An 18,422-nucleotide genomic window follows, 5' to 3' on the forward strand; every position below is an offset into this window, starting at 1 on the left:
TTCCCTCATCTTGCATTTAGGTACAAGACTTTTGTCCCGTATTGCTTGGGAAAAGAGTTGTCTTAAAGTATATTAGTAGGATTGTTTTCCTTATGGGTAGGGAGTAGGGACCCATAGGAAGAGAGTAATATATATCTCTACATGCATGTAAGGGGGTTGGTCCAGGGTGTTTTTTACACACGCACATGCCAAGCCAGGCATGCCTATGCCTTGTGCACTTTTCTAGAGAGGCAATTATCTATCTTTCCTATTTTTCTTAGCATTTTCTTTGATGGTTCATAGATGTTTGGTAAGCGAGTGCACACCTACCAGTAAGGGGCAAATGCGATTTTAAGGAGAGTGATCAAGTGGTACGACTCAGCCCATTCTAACACATTTTTCTCAGTCTCTCAATTTTGCATTTGCAACAATAGTGCTCTTTGGGTTTGGAAAGCATTGAGCGCTAAGTTCCATTCTGCCTTCTTTTATTATTATTTACAACATGACATGAATGCATTGTTTAGGTTGGTCCCCAAAACATAACCATTCCAAAAAATAAAATGTAAAAACATGTAGAAGATATTCTAACATAAAAGAATCTATCTATTGAAAACAACCATTGAGATATTCTTTACTTCAGCGATCTTAAAATTCCCAAAAACCAAAAGCCATAGATTGAAATTGCAATCTAGTTTTCTTCAACAGTAGAAAAAACATTCAAACCATATGGAATAACAGAAAAGAAAATTGAAAGGGAAAAAAACAGATCAATACAATAAAAATAAAGTAGAATATATTTTACCTGGATATTTTTGAGGTAGGTTATGAGAACTACGAATCAGAACAACAAAGCTTGTTGACACCTGGAAAAAACTTCAGAATGGAGGCAAATATGTTGATGTTTGAAACAGAAAAAAAAAACGACGAGATTTTTGGAGAACTAGAACAGTGAGAATTTTGAACAATGGGATTCTTACCTGACAAACTATGGGTTGTAAAGATTTGTTGGAGAAAAACACGACTGATGAGAAGATTTAGGGCTTTCGTCCTATCTATTTTCTTACAAAATTACAAAAGTGCCCATGTTCGCATGTGGAACATAGGCACATGTATTTGTTATTTTGAACTTACCGTGGCAAGAATTGCAAGAAGCGAGAATCATGATTATTAGAAGTGTATTTTGTTTTGGCAACTTTTTGCAATATTTTTATAAAATAATAAAAATAAGATATTTTTTTGAAGAATATAAAGGAAGGGTAATGATACTATTCATTGTCTTCCTTGCCTCTATATTCATTCGAATACACTCTTCATTAGAGAGGTGGAATAGGGCACAATTGGCATTCTCCTTCGCGGTTGCTGTTCCGATCTTGAGAGCTCTCACCAGGGGCTTAATTGCTTCACATGGCTCTCTTCAGTCGAGTGAAGCTTTGCATTTATACTATTCTGGCCGTACATAACAATATGTTTACAGAATTACAAAAATACCCCTGCGGGTATTAAGTCTGTGAACAATACATATATTACACCTGTTAACACTCCCCCTCAAGTCGGGGCATAAATATCAATCATGCACAACTTGTCACAGAGACCTTGATGTCTGGAATGGTTTAGCCCTTTTGTAAATAAGTCTGCTAGTTGGTCTTCAGAGCTGATGTATGGAGTGCATACTTCGCCTGTGATGATTTTCTCTCTGATAAAATGCTTGTCAACTTCAATGTGCTTTGTTTTATCATGTAGTACCGGGTTGGCAGCGATACTGATAGCTGCCTTGTTATTCAATGTTTCTGGAATAATAAACCAGCACCCGGGAACTTCTTAAGATACCGAAGTACTCTCTCTGCTGCTTCAAGATGGGTGGACCTAAGTGCATGCATGAACTGGCTGAGGACACCAACAACATATGCTATGTCTGGACGAGTCATAGAGAGGTACAACAATCTTCCTACAAGCCTCTGAAATTGCTTCACATCCTTAAGAGGTTCACCTTGGCTGTCACTTAACTTATGGTTGGGGTCAATGGGAGAGTCAGCTGGTTTAACCCCAATCTTTCCAGTGTCCTTAAGCAAGTCTCGGACATATTTCCTTTGTGTGATGAAGATACCCTTTTTTGATCGAGCAACCTCAATTCCAAGGAAGTATTTGGCAAGTCCTAGATCTTTCACTTCGAATTGAGTGGCAAGGAAGCCCTTCAAACTTTGAATTTCATCCTCCCAGTCACCAGTAACAATTATGTCATCCACATATACTATTAGGGCAGCCATTTTACCTTCTACCCTTTTTACAAACAGTGTGTGATCTGACTGACATTGCTTGTATCCCCTCTGCTGAACTGCAGTATGAAATCTGCTAAACCAAGCTCTTAGTGATTGCTTCAGCCCATATAAAGACTTCTTTAACTTGCACACTTTCTGTTCACTTCCTTGAGCCATATAAACTTCCTCTTCAAGGTCACCATTCAAGAAAGCATTCTTGATGTCGAGCTGATGTAGATCCCAATTCAGATTGGCAGCAAGAGAGAAAAGTACTCTAATAGATTTCATTTTGGCAACAGGGGCAAAGGTTTCTGCATAATCAACTCCATATACTTGAGTAAAACCCTTTGCCACTAAACGAGCTTTAGACCTCTGCACAGTTCCATCAGCCCCATGTTTAATAGTGAACACCCATTTACATCCAACTGGAACCTTACCCTTAGGGAGATCAACAAGTTCCCACGTGCCATTCTTATGAAGAGCATCGATTTCTTCCTTCATGGCATTTGTCCATTCTGGTACTGGCAGCATGGAAAGCAGTGGCAGAATTACCTGATATGGATGCAAAAGAGGTGGTGGAGTTTACAATATCCTCCCTTGGGTTTGATCCAGAGTAACTATGTTGGCTATGTGGTGTTTGAGGCACAGCAGAAGTGGAGGGCTGATTCTTCCGAGAAACCATATTTGCCATGTGGTGTTTCTTGGTACCTTGTTGCCCGGGTCTTCTAATTACATCTGAGCCTTGCTTCTTAGGTAAATCCTGAACCCACTTTGGTTTCCCATGGAGATCCCAACAAGTATCTTTGGTGTGTCGGGGCCTCTGACAATTAGTGCACCACAATCTTTCCTTATTCATGATTCTAGGTTTAGAAGTACTCAAAAAACACAGGTACACTGCCTTACAGAGCTGTTACAGTCCACAACTAGGCACTTGCTGATTTTCAGTTTCACAGAGAACCAAACACAAACACTGCAGCTACAGTACTAGGATGTATGACTTACACTGTGTAGGAGTCCACAGAACAATATACGAACTGCTCTTGCAGTGTAACCAGATCTAAATGATCTACAGTTTTGCAACTTCAATACAGTTTCTCAACCAAGAGAAAAAAAAAACTCAGTAGAAACAACAATACAAGTGGTGGCGCACCACACCTAGTCGGCTGATATCCACTTTCCAGGATAGCCGAACAGTCACTTAGGGTCTAGGGTTCAACCGCAGTTCCTTGGAGAGTTGAATAGAACAACATACACTCGGAGGAAGGGGAACAATCCCTACACAGATTTTGGGACATTAACAGTCGTGCAAGAAGAGAGCCATAAACAGGAAAAGAAAAAAAAGTTTCAGTCCCTATGTCACCCAAACTGTGAATAGGTAGAATAGTCATGGATTCGAACTTCTCTTCAGGACAGAACCTTCCTTCAAACATTTGGGATGGATTTCCATAGACTTCTTAGCCGAGCAACACCAGCTACTAGCACCTAAGGCTGGAAGTTGAACAGTCAGTAGTAGAACCCCCTTTTTTCTGCGCCAGGAAGTTGAACAGTCAGCTTTCATGCAACAGAACCCAACTCGACAGTGGAGACAATCCACAGTACTAGAGAATGCTTCCTCTCCTTGTCTTTGAGCATCAGGACTATAGCTTCTATGCAGCAGTGGAGAGAGACCTCAGTTGGTTGTTTTCCAGGCCTGGACAGTCCTGCTCTGATACCACGTTGAGCAGAAGGAGAAGGAGAAGAAGAAGAAGAAGAAGAAGAAGAGGCTATAGAGTTAAGGCCTCAAAGACTTAGCTTCAGTTGAGTGAAGTTTTGCATTTATACTATTCTGGCCGTATATAACAATATGTCTACAGAATTACAAAAATACCCCTGCGGGTACTAAGTCTGTGAACAATACATATATTACACCTGTTAACACCCCCCAAGCCTCTGTAACAGGCAGCCTTATTTTGAGAGCTCTAGCAGCCTCTGTAACAGGCAGTTGCTGTTCCGGTCTTGACAGAAAGGACTTAATTTCTCCCGAGGAGGCCGCCATAGCTGTTTTGCCAAGCCTGTTACAGAGGCCACCGGAGAAGGATAGGATGTGCGTGTGAGGCGCCAGGTGTGAAGAGCAGATCCGGTCTCACCTAGCAGATGTATCTAAATTTGATGGGACCACAATCAAATCAAACCAATCTCATCATACAAGAGACCTCTGCTCTCTGTTTCAGTTAAATCAGACTTGAATCTCCTATCCACCAGACCTTTACCTATGCCTATCAACAAAAGCACTACCTTGTGCATTGGGAATATCTCCTAGTGCATAATAACATGCAAGAGGATGAGATATTTCCCATGTGTAGCTGCGATGTTATGCGAGTAAGTATAGGTAGAGTTGTCATGAATAGGAAATCCGGATTCGTTAAATCAACCAGCTACCTCTACTAGATGATGGTCCAAACCTCCTCACATCTACACATTAAGATCAACATGGATAGAGTGTGGAGTCCCGGCTGTAGGTGTGTTATTGCTCAGGATGAATTTGGATCTCTCAGCTAGTATAGCCAGAGCTATAACGGTATCTTGTTCTTTTGCTGAAAAAACTGAATTCAGAGCATTTTTAAATGGTTTTCCACTGGCGAAGGCCATCTCCATGGATCCAATTATCGTGGAAAGTAAAGCCAAGGCTAGCTGCAATTTAAGTTCTCTCTTCTGTTGATCTGGAACCTCCTTGGAGAGCCTTTGTTACTTTCCCCAAATTGCAAATCTTTATCAGGAGATTTCTCATCCTGTTCTTGGTCTCAAACCCCTAGGTCCTGTAATAGAGCAGCCCATTTCGCTCTAAAGAGTAAAGACAGAACCGGTCGTCCTCTACGCCAGACTTTATCCGATCTGTTATTTTGGATGAGATGTATGTAATGTTGTTTCTAGTTTCTACTTCCAAGTTGAATAAAGTTTTTGCCTTATTCCTTAAAATAAAATAAAACAAATCTAAAGAAAAAGTAAATTAGAATTTACGTTCAGCCCATTTAATTAGTACTTCCAAAGTGCCACTGCAACCACCAACAAATTAGACTAGCCAGGAAGGACGCGGCGACATCAAACATCACGATGTGAGATGTAAATTTGCCAAAGAAATTTGGATCGATCACAAACCCTACACAACTTTCCACCACCTCTCCTTTACTTAAAATTTGAACGCCACGAAAATTTCATGGACTCCTTCATTTCAACATTTTCGTTAATTTATATGGTTCTTGGTATAATTTAATTGAGTGTATATTATTAATTAATTCAAAACAATGATTATATATCACTTTCCGTGAGAGGTATTTAAAAGACTAAAACTCGATAATACTAATTAGAACATATTTTGTTCCTTTAAGGCTGGCTGTATGTTTGGTGCCAAGTGGCATGCATAGAGAGGTTCTTATTAAGAAGTCTCTAATCCAATTTCACTCTTCTTGTGTGGTCAGCCAGAATTATGTGGTACATGGATTTCTGACCAGTGGATGAGAAATTTATGGTAGGAAACAAGAGATGTGAGACTACATATCTGCAGGGTAGGAGTTGAAGGATTCTCAAGCGTCTGGTAGTTTTGTGTTAGGCAAGAAGGGAGAGAAATGGCTTCCTCCATGTTTTCATCGACAGCCGTTGCCAATATCGGCCGTGCCACCCCGGCTCAGGCCAGCATGGTGGCACCCTTCACTGGCCTCAAGTCGGCCTCCGCCTTCCCTGTAACCCGCAAGGCCAACAACGACATCACCTCCCTCCCCCTCCCCAGCAACGGTGGCCGTGTTCAGTGCATGCAGGTACAGTACACCGCCCAACAAATTCAACACCAAATCTCACCCAAGATAGTTGCGCGCGCGCAGTTGAGCAGAAATGGTGTTGATCGACATTGCTAATTGCTAATTAATTCTGAGTACTGTTGCAGGTGTGGCCACCAACTGGCAAGAAGAAGTTCGAGACTCTGTCTTACCTTCCACCTCTCTCTCCAGAATCACTGGCCAAGGAAGTTGACTACCTTCTGCGCATGGGATGGATTCCTTGCTTGGAGTTCGAGTTGGAGGTCTGTCATCTTTTTTTTAATTTTAATTGTAGTGGATTTGTATCATCTGTAACGACCCTGCCTTATTCTTAATTTGTGGTGGTGGTGGTGACTTTTTGCTCTGTTTGGTGTGGAACTGGTGTGATTGTAGCATGGGTTCGTGTACCGTGAGAACAACAGATCTCCTGGGTACTACGATGGGCGCTACTGGACCATGTGGAAGCTGCCCATGTTTGGCTGCACTGACTCGTCTCAGGTGTTGGCAGAGCTGGAAGAGGCAAAGAAAGCCTACCCCAACGCCTTCATCCGGATCATCGGTTTCGACAACAAGCGCCAAGTGCAGTGCATCAGTTTCATTGCCTACAAGCCTCCTGGCTACTAAATGTAATTTAAGAATTCTCCTCATTTTCGCTGCTGGAAGGTCTCTATGTTGATTTCTCGACTTCACTACATATAAATATATAATATTGAGGGACAGTAGGCGAAATGTACATTGAAGAGTAGAGCAATATATACAGAGAGAGAAGTAGCAACTACTGTTCATTTTTTGCTACATAAAGTACTTTTAATTTGTTGAATTTGAATATCTCTTTACTTGAGATTCATACGCACACAGACATTAATGGATATCCATCTCCTCCAATAAACCATGATCACCCTACCCTGCTCTTCATCATTCATTATTAATTCGCTTGAAAATTAAGTTCACAAGTTTTTATGGTAGATGAAGATGGAATTTGGAGACGAGGCTCGTTGGAGACTGAGCAAATTAATCATGTATAATCCTAGTCATGATACAACACGTCAGTTCATGAAGCCGATGTGGCATGTCTTGATTGGCCCGGTATTGTCTCCGTAGAGCACGAACCCATTATTTACCTTCACAGTGTCAGTGCTATTCCTATCAGCATTGGTTAATACGTGTGGCTACAATCATTCTTCGCTGACGCTCAACATTTTGGTTTGGGGTGGCAGTGTGGCACAGTACTCCAAGACTTTTGAGGATGTAGTAGACCGTCGAACCATTCTTCACTTCAAAAAAACTATATCATTTTTGCTGATATGGTGCTAATTTTTTATTTTAGAAAACAAAACCTTGATGAACACCGCCCCTTATATATACTGATCGCCAGAATACTACGAAGTACTATTCAAACAAACTCAACAAATAATCCACAACCTATAAATTTCCATCGGATGCTTGTGGCTTAACTTGAGAGGAAAATTATTGCTAGGTTCTATCAAACATAAATAGTACCACTAATTATATATATATATTGAAGTCAGAGGCAAAAAATTATTTCAAAACAACAAGTTACATCTCATCCAGAAAAATAGACCTGATGAAATCTGGAGGAGTCGGCCAGGTCATAGCATGATTGTATTTGACAACATGATTTGCTAGTCCATGGGCTAAGTGATTACAAGATCGAGATGTAAGAATAAAACTGGTTGATATAAAACCAAAAGCAAGAAACCTACATTCTAGAATAATAGAATGTAATCTCCAGGGAGGGTCTGCACCTGAAGAGAGAATGTCGATGATGTGTTTTGCATCACTTTCAATGATTAGAGCCACAAGGTCCATTGCAATGGCACACCTCAGACCTTCCAAAATTGCTAAGGCTTCAGCTTCTGTCGGGGAAGAACATAGGAGGAGAGCACATCTACCCAGTATCAAATAGCCATTGTGATCTTTGATAACAATTCCAAAAGCCGAGCGAAAAGAACTCCATGCCCCATCTGTATTAATTTTAATGATTCTAGTAGGAGGCTTGATCCACCTCTAAACCATCTGAGGATCCGTACTGATTTGAGAGTGAACACTGTTAGTGTTTGAATCTGAAATAGTAGATCTAGAAAGTAAGGCACAATGAGCTTCAATGGCTGCAAGCGTCTGTAATGGATTAAAAGGGTGTTGCTCAAATATCGTTTTGTTTCTATGCTTCCAAATGAACCACATCACAATGATCCCTCGAGCAAACATTGGAAAGCAAGAATGTTGATTCCTTATTTTGTCAATATGTCTCCAATGCTGTAACCAATAACGTAAATTATTATTTTGAGTATTCTCAGTTGCTTCAATCTTAGTTGATCTTTTAGCCAGCTCTGCATTAACTAAAATAACTCCCTTACAGCATCTCCATAAGAACATCTTGACATGGGGAATTAAAGTTTTCATTTTCCACAATTCTTTCCAGCTAAGATTTTCACAAACCCACGAAGCATGAGAAGATTTTGAAACATCATGACACAATAGTTTATATCCAGAGTTGCAAGAAAACCTTCCATGAGGAGTAAATGACCAAATTAACTTGTCATTAGCTAAAGGATTCACCTGAGTGATAACAATCTTTGTAATCTGGTTAATAATGTCCTCATCAAAGAGCATATGTAAGAGTTGGATGTTTCACGTCCGTGAGTTTTGATTCATGAGCATGGCCACCTTGCTGCAAGCAAGATCCCAGTTATTTGGCTTTTCAATCAGTCCATTAGGAATCCACGGATCTTTGAAAATATTTACATCCCAACCGTTTGAGATTAACCATCTACAATCCTTAATGAGATCTTCATGGCAAGCTAATAGGCTGGACCACAGCATTGAGTGTGAACTTTTGTGATTTTGTTTCCAGAAATTTGATGAGGTAAGATACTTTTTTTTAAGTATTTTTAACCCATAAAGAATCAGTTTTTGTGAGAAAACGCCAAGCCAGCTTAAGTAAGAGAGCTCTGCTCATCAAACTTGGGTCTCTAAAGCCAAGACCCCCTTTTTCCAAATGGAGTAAAAATGACTTCCATGCTTTTAGGTAGATGGGTCTTTCTTTTGATGTCTTCCCCCACCAAAAATCACGGCAAATTGATCTTAGCTCCTTACGGGTGGAGGATGGAAAAGCATAGGTTGCCATATGGTAAAGGGGGAGGGAAGCTAGAGTAGATTTAATGAGAGCCTATCTACCTGCATGAGAGAGGATTCTTGATTTCCATTTCTTAAGTTTTGACCTTGCTTTATCTACAATAAATCTCGAGTCTGAGTGCTTCTTTGAGGTATTGAAAATTGGCCCACCTAGATACATATCCTCTAACTTCATCTCTTTTTTTCCCTAAAGAAATAGACAATTAGAAAGGTTTTTGGAATAGTTTGATGTAACTTGGTACTGAGCGTTTTTTTTTTTTTTTACTTCATACAATTAATACGTTAACTTTTCAACATAGGTGGGAATAGCGGGATTCGAACTCTGCTGGGAATATCCAGCCAACATGCCAATCGAGCCACCATTTAGTTGGTCAACTTGGCACTAATCTTGTGATTGAGATTATTCTATAAAAAGACGAAAAGAACAAGTAAAAACCTTATGATTGGGATGAATCATGTTTGTCCCAAGAGATGAGGTTCACAAAAGTCTTTCCGTCCCCACCTCTCCTTCTGTGTTAAGGAGCAAGGACAAAGACACAAAGTATTCAGTATATCCCAACTGAGTTGTGGCTTAGTTGGTACATAAATTAAGTAGTTCATACAAGATGCAATTTCGAGCCCCACTATCAGCTCCCACCACTTTTGAAAAGAGTTATTAGAATATTGTTGAAAATTAGTATTATATTGGGAAATTAGATCTGCACGTAACCTTCCTATCGAAACGCAATCTTCGGTGAGTGCTCTGTATTCCTAGATGTATTTGAACAATCAATTCCTACTGAAACTGAGTCTCCTATTTGTATATATAGGGATGTACATTTCAAATAAAGAACAAGAAGAATAAATTCCACATAGTTTTTTCTCATGGTATCAGAGCCAGAAACAGGAGCAAGAGGTCTCTGTGCACTCCGGTCTCTAGTTCGGCACTTCGCCCATAGGCAGAGTACAGACTGCTCTTCGTCTTCCGCAGTCGTCGCTACGGCGCTCCTAGAAACCATAATCCAGACTCATCACCTCCATCGGAAATAAAAAGAAGAAGAAGACTCTTCGTCGTCCTCAATCCCTCACTGTGAATTCAACTTCGGAATTTCAGCTTGAGCGGTTACCACAGTTCCACTGTTCGTCTCTTCCAGACCCCAGAGAAACAGAGATCGAAGGCTGCGACCGGCGGATTCGAGTTCCGAACTGAGACGTTCACGGATCAGACAAGAACTCTACACTAAAGCAGAGCTCTTCGGTTTTTATTCTTCTTCAGCCTTCTCCGATCTTTCTTCAACAAATGGCTCCACCTTCAGCCACAAAGGCGAAGACTGGACTCTTTCCCGTCTGAACCAGAGCAACGGCAACGAAGCTTTTGAGCGGAAAGGAGCGGCGACGAAGCTACTGTTCCTCTTCTCTCCCTATTCGAATGGAACCGGTGGCAGTTTCCGTCTGAACCAGAGCAGCGGCAGACAAGACACCATTGAAGGGTACCTGCTGTTGACTCAGAGATAGAGCCATGACTCCACTAGAGAAAAAGGAAGATCTAACACTTTCTCCGGTATGGTTACAGTAGCAGCGCAGTTTTTTCTATCGGGAGACACCTGAAACAAAACCGGCATTACGACGGAAACAATCATGTTCATTGAATTGGCAATCTTCGTCGGCCATGGTAGTTTGGGCCAATTAGTTGTCTCCGTCTGAACCAGAGCAGCGGCAGCGAAACTTCTGAGTGGGAAAGAGCGGCGGCAAAGCTACTGATTCATCGTCCCCATCTCTGAGACAGTGACCAGAGTTTGGGTTCGGATTCTACGACGAAATCTAGAGAGAGTTTTGTCATCTTCGACACGTATTGTTCTCTCTCCTCTGTTTCCGGGAGGACTTCTTCGACCCTGCCTTCAGACCGTTGGTTTCCACAGTGCGACGGAGTATGATCAAGATTGACAGATCATATGCCGAAGCATGAAGCGGAGTGTTTGATTTGGTTTTCATGAACTGAAAACTAGTTTGGGCCAGTTGATGGTTTCTGTTGTATTCTGTCGGTCAATCGATATATCCTCCGGAATCTAATCCTGTTGCGTAGGCCCTTGGGTTTCTTGGATTCTTCTGCAAGGTACCGTGGCCGCACTTCTTTTGCAAACCTCATCCGGAGTTCGACGAACCCCAAAAATTGGAAGGATTTGCGCGACTGGCGTAATCTCTGATTACCGCCTGTAGAGCACACCAAACACACTACCTGAAGGTGATCGTTGCTCGTCGACCAGCGAACCAGAAGGCATACCGACAGACTCTTCATCATGATCGGCGGACGAGGACGAGGAAACAAGGCAAGAGCAAAACGCTGCCCAAGCAGTGGGAAGTGAGACTGGAGGACGAAAGGTTGGAATCACAAATGATCATGACCGTAGCGGGTTTTCGGAGCTGAGTGGAGACCAATGGACAACACTTCTCAATAATCTGAATTCACATAAATCTGAAAGACTTTCTGATAAGAAAAATTCTACTGATTAGATAATTGATTCCGGGGTGTCGCACCATATGACTGGAGAAATTAATTTATTGATTGATGTTCGGAATATTACACCGTGTCCGGTGGAACTTCCCAATGGGAAGCAAACTACTGCAGTAAAGGAAGGGATTGTGCATTTGGGTGGAAATATTTATTTACATCATGTGCTCTTTGTACCAAGAATGAACTGCACCCTTATTTCTGTAGCTAAATTATTGCAAGAGATAAATTGTACTGTCACTTTTACTGACAAGCTGTACGTGATACAGGACCAAACCTCGAGGACTCTGATTGGAGCGGGTGAGCAGTGTGATGGGGTCTATCATTTTAGAGGAGCAGCACCGGTTCGGGAAAATAGAACAAGTAGAATGAGTGAATGGGAGTTGTGGCATCGTAGATTGGGACATCCGTCTGAACAGATATTATCTTCACTTCCTAAAGTAGGTAAATTCAACAGTAGACCTGAAAGAGATAAGCCATGTGATGTTTGTTATAGAGCAAAACAAACTGGGGAAGTTTTTTCTGAAAGTAAACATAAAGTCGATGACTGTTTCTCTCTAATTCATTGTGATACATGGGGTGCTTATAAGGTACCAGCCTCTTGTGGTGCCGTTTACTTTCTAACCATTGTTGATGATTATTCTCGTGCTATGTGGGTTTACCTGCTGCTTGAAAAAAGTGAAGTAGCACATATTGTTAAAAATTTTTGTGCCATGGTAGAACGCCAATTTGGAAAGCAAGTCAGAGTTGTTCGAAGTGATAATGGAACATAGTTTAAAGGCCTGAAGTCATACTTCGAGACTCATGGCATTCTGCATCAGACCTCCTGTGTTGGAACACCCCAACAGAATGGTCGAGTGGAAAGAAAACATAGGCATATTTTGAATGTTGCGAGAGCATTGAGGTTTCAAGCAGGTTTACCTATTCGGTTTTGGGGGGAGTGTGCCTTAACCGCCGGATACTTGATAAACAGGACACCTTCTCTTGTACTTGGCGGGAAGACTCCGTATGAGGTACTGTTCTGGACGCCACCTCAATACGAGCACATGTGAGTATTTGGCTGTCTCTGCTATGCTCATTGGAGTCCTCGAGACAAGGATAAGTTTGGAGAAAGGAGTAGGAAGTGTGTTTTTGTGGGTTATCCCTACGGAAAGAAAGGTTGGCGCGTATATGATGTTGAAAGAGGTGAATATTTTGTCTCCCGTGATGTAGTCTTCCATGAAAATATATTTCCATATGTCACTGGTTCAGAAGCCAATATGAGAAACAAACCTGGCCCAGCCATTGCACAAGTTGATGTCGTAGTTGATGATGATGTTGTACACAACCACAGATGGAATAAAGACAGGGGGAGTGATGCAGCCGACATCTGTGATAAGGGGAGCCTTGAGAATAATGGTGATGGAAGAGAAGAGGAGCATGGAGAAGAAGAGAGTGAGCAGGAAGTGGGAATTAATGCCAGAAGAGCAACTTGGTAGGGGACATTGGCATTGCACGCCGTCTATTTTGTTGAAACCCTACGTGACCTACATTGCTCGACGTTTGAAAGACCCCATTCACACTCAAGCCAACTCTAAATCAGAGTCCTCAGGTACGACTCCCTATCCCATAGCGAATTATGTGACATGTACTAACTTCTCTATTAGACATCAAGCTTTCTTAGCTGCAGTCACTGCAGGAGCCGAGCCCACCAGCTTTTTTGAGGCAATGAAAAGTGAGAAATGGAGGGAAGCTATGTGGAAGGAAATCCAGGCTCTGGAGGATAATTGTACTTGGACATTGGAAACTCTACCTCTCGGGAAAAAGGCAATAGGGAGTAAATGGGTTTATAAGATCAAATATAATTTAGATGGGACGATTGAACGACATAAGGCTCGACTAGTTATTCTCGGGAATAGACAGGTTGAGGGGTTAGATTATAATGAGACTTTCGCTCCTGTGGCCAAAATGACGACAGTCCGCACTTTCTTAGCCGTGGCAGCCGCTAGGAAGTGGGAGTTGCATCAGATGGATGTACATAATGCCTTCTTACATGGGGATTTGAATGAGGAAGTATACATGCAGTTGCCGCCAGGATTTGCATCTAAGGATCAAACAAAGGTGTGCAAACTGAAGAAATCTCTCTATGGATTACGTCAAGCTCCCAGATGTTGGTTCTCGAAGTTAACAACGGCCTTGATACAGTTCGGGTTTGTCCAGTCGTATCCTGACTACTCTCTGTTCACCTATTGCAAACACAATATTCGTTTGCACATGCTGATATATGTTGATGACCTGATTGTTGGGGGAAATGATTCTGCTGCCATTGTAAAATTCAAAAAGTATCTCCATCGATGCTTCCATATGAAAGCTCTGGGTCCACTCAAATATTTCCTAGGGATTGAAGTAGCTCATGGCCCTGAGGGAATCTTTTTGTCTCAACGAAAGTATGCCCTAGACATCATCTCGGAATGTGGACTCTTGGGAGCCAAACCAACATCCGTACCCATTGAACAGAATCATCATCTTGCACTGGCAAAGGGCGCTCTTATGGAAAATCCGAATCAGTATCGATGATTAGTGGGACAGTTGATCTACTTGACCATTACACGTCCTGAGCTGTGTTATTGTGTTCATATCCTAGCTCAGTTCATGCAAAGCCCACGACAAGAACATTGTGAGGCAGCTCTGTGCGTAGTGCATTATATGAAAGGATATCCAGGACAAGGTATATTGTTCCGTTTTGATAGCGATTTGCGTCTATATGCTTATTGCGACTCTGATTGGGCAAGCTGCCCACTGACACGACGGTCGTTGACTGACTACTTTGTTCTGCTGGGGCAATCGCCAGTTTCTTGGAAAATGAAAAAACAACATACCGTGTCGCGCTCCTCTGCAGAAGCTGAATATCGTTCGAGGGCTGCGACAAGTTGTGAGCTGAAGTGGATGAAGAAACTTCTTTTGTCCTTTGGGGTGGCGCATGATGAACCCACGCGTTTGTATTGTGACAATCAGGCAGCTTTGCACATAGCCGCAAATCTAGTGTTCCACGAGCGGACAAAGCATATTGAGGTCGATTGTCATTTTGTTCGCGATGAGCTACGGCGTGGGAACATTGTTACTTGCCATGTTCGAACCACAGAGCAGTTAGCTGATATCCTGACAAAGGCTCTGGGAAAAGAGAAATTCACATATTTCCTTGGCAAATTGGGCATCCGGAATCTACATGCGCCAATTTGAGGGGGAGTATTGAGAAACCAGATCTGCACGTAACCTTCCTACCGAAACGCAACCTTCGGTGGGTGCTTTGTATTCCTAGATGTATTTGAACAATCAACTCCTACTGAAACTGAGTGTCCTATTTGTATATATATAGGAATGCACCTTTCAAAATAAAGAACAAGAATAACAAATTCCACATAGTTTTTTCTCATATTAAAATGAAATGTGGCCCTATAAGGGCAAAGAGGCGAATGATACAATACCAAAAGAAACAAGTATCCAGTGCATCAAACTTTAATTAATTTTTTCCTTTTCATCCTTTTGGACTCTCTCTCTTTTATAGACACACCCCAGTACCACACATGGACCCGGGACATCTTTTATATACACAACCTGTACTCTCCTAAGATACCTAAGCAATGACAAGTAATTTTTGGCTGCTCAAAAATAACAAAAAAGGAAGTCATTCTTTTTCAGGATACTAATTCACTCAGCATTTTGTTTGTATGTTATATTATTTTGTATTTATTTACAATGTACAATATGTATTTGTGCAGTGCCCGGGTGCCTTTTACCCGGGGTAGGCACTCCGATACTTAAGTCAATAGGTGTTTGGGGAATTCTTTAAAAGAGTGAGAGAGCTCTAGAAAGTTAGTACACGCACCTTTCTAGGTGGATCTGGACACCTTATATAGGTCCCTAGACTCAGGGGGTTCAGGGTAACAGTTTTGAGCTCTTTGTGGAGCCGTTTTCCCATTTTCCTGGCATGTTAAGGTGTTAGTTGAGAGATCCTCGCAGGGGTTACGGTTCGTCTAAGTGAAGTCAAGGCGAACGACACAATGAGTCGTTCTAACAGCCGCGTTGTTGGCGCCTTTGGTAGCAAACTGCTGGGGGTGGTTAGCAAGCTCTTCCTCGTAGGTCGCCTTGGGTCCTCTCAGCTCAACCGGTTCCTAGGACAGGTCGTCATAATCTTACGGGTCTGCCAGCTCGACTGTGCCGAAGTAAAGGTTGGCTTGAGCAAAATGCTCCGAACTAACTTACCGAATTGATCAGCCGTTTCAGCGCTGAGGTATCATCTAGAAGCCACGTGTCACTAAATAATTGAAAGAGCCAAATTATCCCTCATCACATATCAAGATTATTTGTATTACATACCAAACTTCAGCCTTTGTAAGAAAGATCTGAAGAAACAAAATTTTGCCTCTTACATTCATAACTAAATAAAAATGTGTTAAATGGTAGATCTTAGTATCTCACTTAAATGTTTTCATTCTCTTTTGGAATCGCATGGTCTATATGAATCCCTTTCTTCAACTCTAGCTAGCTACACGTAAGGATGTCATCAATTGACTGCGTCTGAGCAAGGTGATCAGGTAGATCTGGTCTTGATGACCTGATATCAAGAAAGCATTAATTCAATCACAAACCCAATCCCGAGTCCCAACCCATATCCCTGTAGGCTGTAGGGTCTGTAAGTAGTAGACGATCCAGAACCAACCCTAGTGTCAGTTCTCTGATCATATTATTATTATTATTATTATTATTTGGATAAACAAATTGGCAGTGACTTACAACTTAACTTAATAATAGATTGTTAACTACTTGTGGTTGGTATCAAAAGAATAGACCGACTAACTGCCCTCAGAAATTACTTATTTTTGTGTGGTCATAAGAGGGTGCCCATCGCAAAACTCTAATCCAAAATTTCCCTCAGATTGTGTGGCCATCCGATCAGTCTGATGTTATCAGTTTATCACAGACGACATCCTAGAGGCAGAATGAGGACCAATAATAACAAATGGACGCAATGAAGGAAGGTTGGTCTATATATAGCTGAATTGGTAGTGTAAGGTCTTAGCAAAAGAGTAAAAGGGACAAAATGGCTTCCTCCGTGCTCTCACCAACAGCCGTTGCCTCCGTCAACCGTGTCAGCCCAGCTCAAGCTAGCATGGTGGCACCCTTCACCGGACTCAAGTCCGTCTCGGCCTTCCCTGTCACCCGCAAGACCAACAATGACATTACCTCCCTCTCCAGCAACGGCGGAAGAGTTCAGTGCATGCAGGTACATATACCAACCAAAGGCAAATTCATGATAGTTGAACATGTTTACTGAATGTAAACGGAGTGTTGAAGCTCAAATTGCGATAAAAAAGGGTCCTTGACAGAGCACAATTGCATGTGAATGCAGGTGTGGCCACCAATTGCCAAGAAGAAGTTCGAGACTCTGTCTTACCTTCCACCTCTCTCTCCAGAATCACTGGCCAAGGAAGTTGACTACCTTCTGCGCATGGGATGGATTCCTTGCTTGGAGTTCGAGTTGGAGGTCTGTCAATCCTTTTTAATTTTAATTGTAGTGGATTTGTATAATCTGTAACGACCCTGCCTTATTCTTAATTTGTGGTGGTGGTGGTGACTGTTTGCTCTGTTTGGTGTGGTACTGGTGTGATTGTAGCATGGGTTCGTGTACCGTGAGAACAACAGATCTCCTGGGTACTACGATGGACGCTACTGGACCATGTGGAAGCTGCCCATGTTCGGCTGCACTGACTCGTCTCAGGTGTTGGCCGAGCTGGAAGAGGCAAAGAAAGCCTACCCCAACGCCTTCATCCGGATCATCGGTTTCGACAACAAGCGCCAAGTGCAATGCATCAGTTTCATTGCCTACAAGCCTCCTGGCTTCTAAATTTAAGGAATCCGTCCTTCCCAATTTGTTTCAAGATGTGTTTAGGTTTTCCGTTTCTTCTGGTTTTCCAACTTTTGCCTCAACTCAGTAGTCTGCTTCTTTTTCTCTCTTTCCTTTTACTTTCCTTTGGGGATCTCCAACGGAACGGAATGTAAGCTGAGAATAAAGATTATATAATATTTTGTTGGCGATGGTAACCGGTAACATTTGAGTGTTGAGTTCATACGAGATACGACAGCTATATATATTAGTGTAGGAAAAAAAATTGCAGCAGATCCCGGCTCTCTTACTATGGATTTTGTTGATTTGAGTCTGGAATCTGGAATCTGGATCTGCTGCACTGTGTTGCTGAACAAATCGCTATACATATAACCAGAACAGGATATTTAGCGTCTGTTTGGCACATTAACACCATGTTGTAAAATCGCTATATATTAGTGTAGGAAAAATGCTGACACATTAACACCATATTGTAAAAATTGGTGCTTCAGGAAAAGTCAATATGTTTGAAACCGTTTTTCCATAAAAACACTGCTTCAAGCTAAGTCTTAGAAATCGAGAAGGTGTGATTTAAAACAATGTCAAATTTAACATTTCCTTAGATTGGAGCTCGTTGTTACCAACAAAGACATGATGTGGCAGTGATATGGACTTCCTATAATGGGTAGGAGTGCTTAAAACAGATAAGAATCACTAATACCAAATAGAAAGTATTGCTGTTGCTTCAGGAAATGTTCTACCTGACAGCAACATACTTCCAACCCACTCATATACAGCAATGTTTTCTACAGCATCGATGCCAAATATATACTTATTCATTACTCAGGTGGCTTCAGTTGTGCTCGCAAAATTTAAAAGGATGAGATTTATTA

The 18,422-nt window shown here is 41.8% G+C and overlaps 2 protein-coding genes across 2 annotated transcripts; both read left to right on the forward strand.

Moving 5' to 3' along the window:
- The first annotated feature begins 5,778 nt into the window (after nt 1-5,778).
- Nucleotides 5,779-6,842, forward strand: LOC104601969 (ribulose bisphosphate carboxylase small subunit, chloroplastic-like). The gene is made up of 3 exons (XM_010265493.3): nt 5,779-6,025; nt 6,151-6,285; nt 6,416-6,842. Exons 1-3 carry the CDS (start codon nt 5,837-5,839, stop codon nt 6,644-6,646), a joined length of 555 nt encoding a protein of 184 aa, XP_010263795.1. The 5' UTR covers nt 5,779-5,836; the 3' UTR covers nt 6,647-6,842.
- A 9,870-nt stretch (nt 6,843-16,712) lies between these two features.
- LOC104601977 (ribulose bisphosphate carboxylase small subunit, chloroplastic-like) lies at nt 16,713-17,754 on the forward strand. Its single transcript, XM_010265503.3, has 3 exons — nt 16,713-16,929; nt 17,056-17,190; nt 17,320-17,754. The coding sequence occupies exons 1-3, from the start codon at nt 16,747-16,749 to the stop codon at nt 17,548-17,550; spliced, it is 549 nt and encodes a 182-aa protein (XP_010263805.1). The 5' UTR covers nt 16,713-16,746; the 3' UTR covers nt 17,551-17,754.
- Nucleotides 17,755-18,422: the final 668 nt, after the last annotated feature.

Source organism: Nelumbo nucifera, chromosome 3 (genome assembly GCF_055504915.1).
Source record: "Nelumbo nucifera cultivar China Antique chromosome 3, China Antique-T2T, whole genome shotgun sequence".
Classification (NCBI taxonomy): domain Eukaryota; kingdom Viridiplantae; phylum Streptophyta; class Magnoliopsida; order Proteales; family Nelumbonaceae; genus Nelumbo; species Nelumbo nucifera.

Excerpts from the sequence above, each read along its gene's own strand:
- LOC104601969 (XM_010265493.3), top strand. The coding sequence starts at position 5,837 with ATGGCTTCCTCCATGTTTTCATCGACAGCCGTTGCCAATATCGGCCGT. Across the intron at positions 6,026-6,150 it reads GCCGTGTTCAGTGCATGCAG|GTGTGGCCACCAACTGGCAA; the intron begins GTACAGTACACC and ends GTACTGTTGCAG. Across the intron at positions 6,286-6,415 it reads GCTTGGAGTTCGAGTTGGAG|CATGGGTTCGTGTACCGTGA; the intron begins GTCTGTCATCTT and ends GTGTGATTGTAG.
- LOC104601977 (XM_010265503.3), top strand. The coding sequence starts at position 16,747 with ATGGCTTCCTCCGTGCTCTCACCAACAGCCGTTGCCTCCGTCAACCGT. Across the intron at positions 16,930-17,055 it reads GAAGAGTTCAGTGCATGCAG|GTGTGGCCACCAATTGCCAA; the intron begins GTACATATACCA and ends ATGTGAATGCAG. Across the intron at positions 17,191-17,319 it reads GCTTGGAGTTCGAGTTGGAG|CATGGGTTCGTGTACCGTGA; the intron begins GTCTGTCAATCC and ends GTGTGATTGTAG.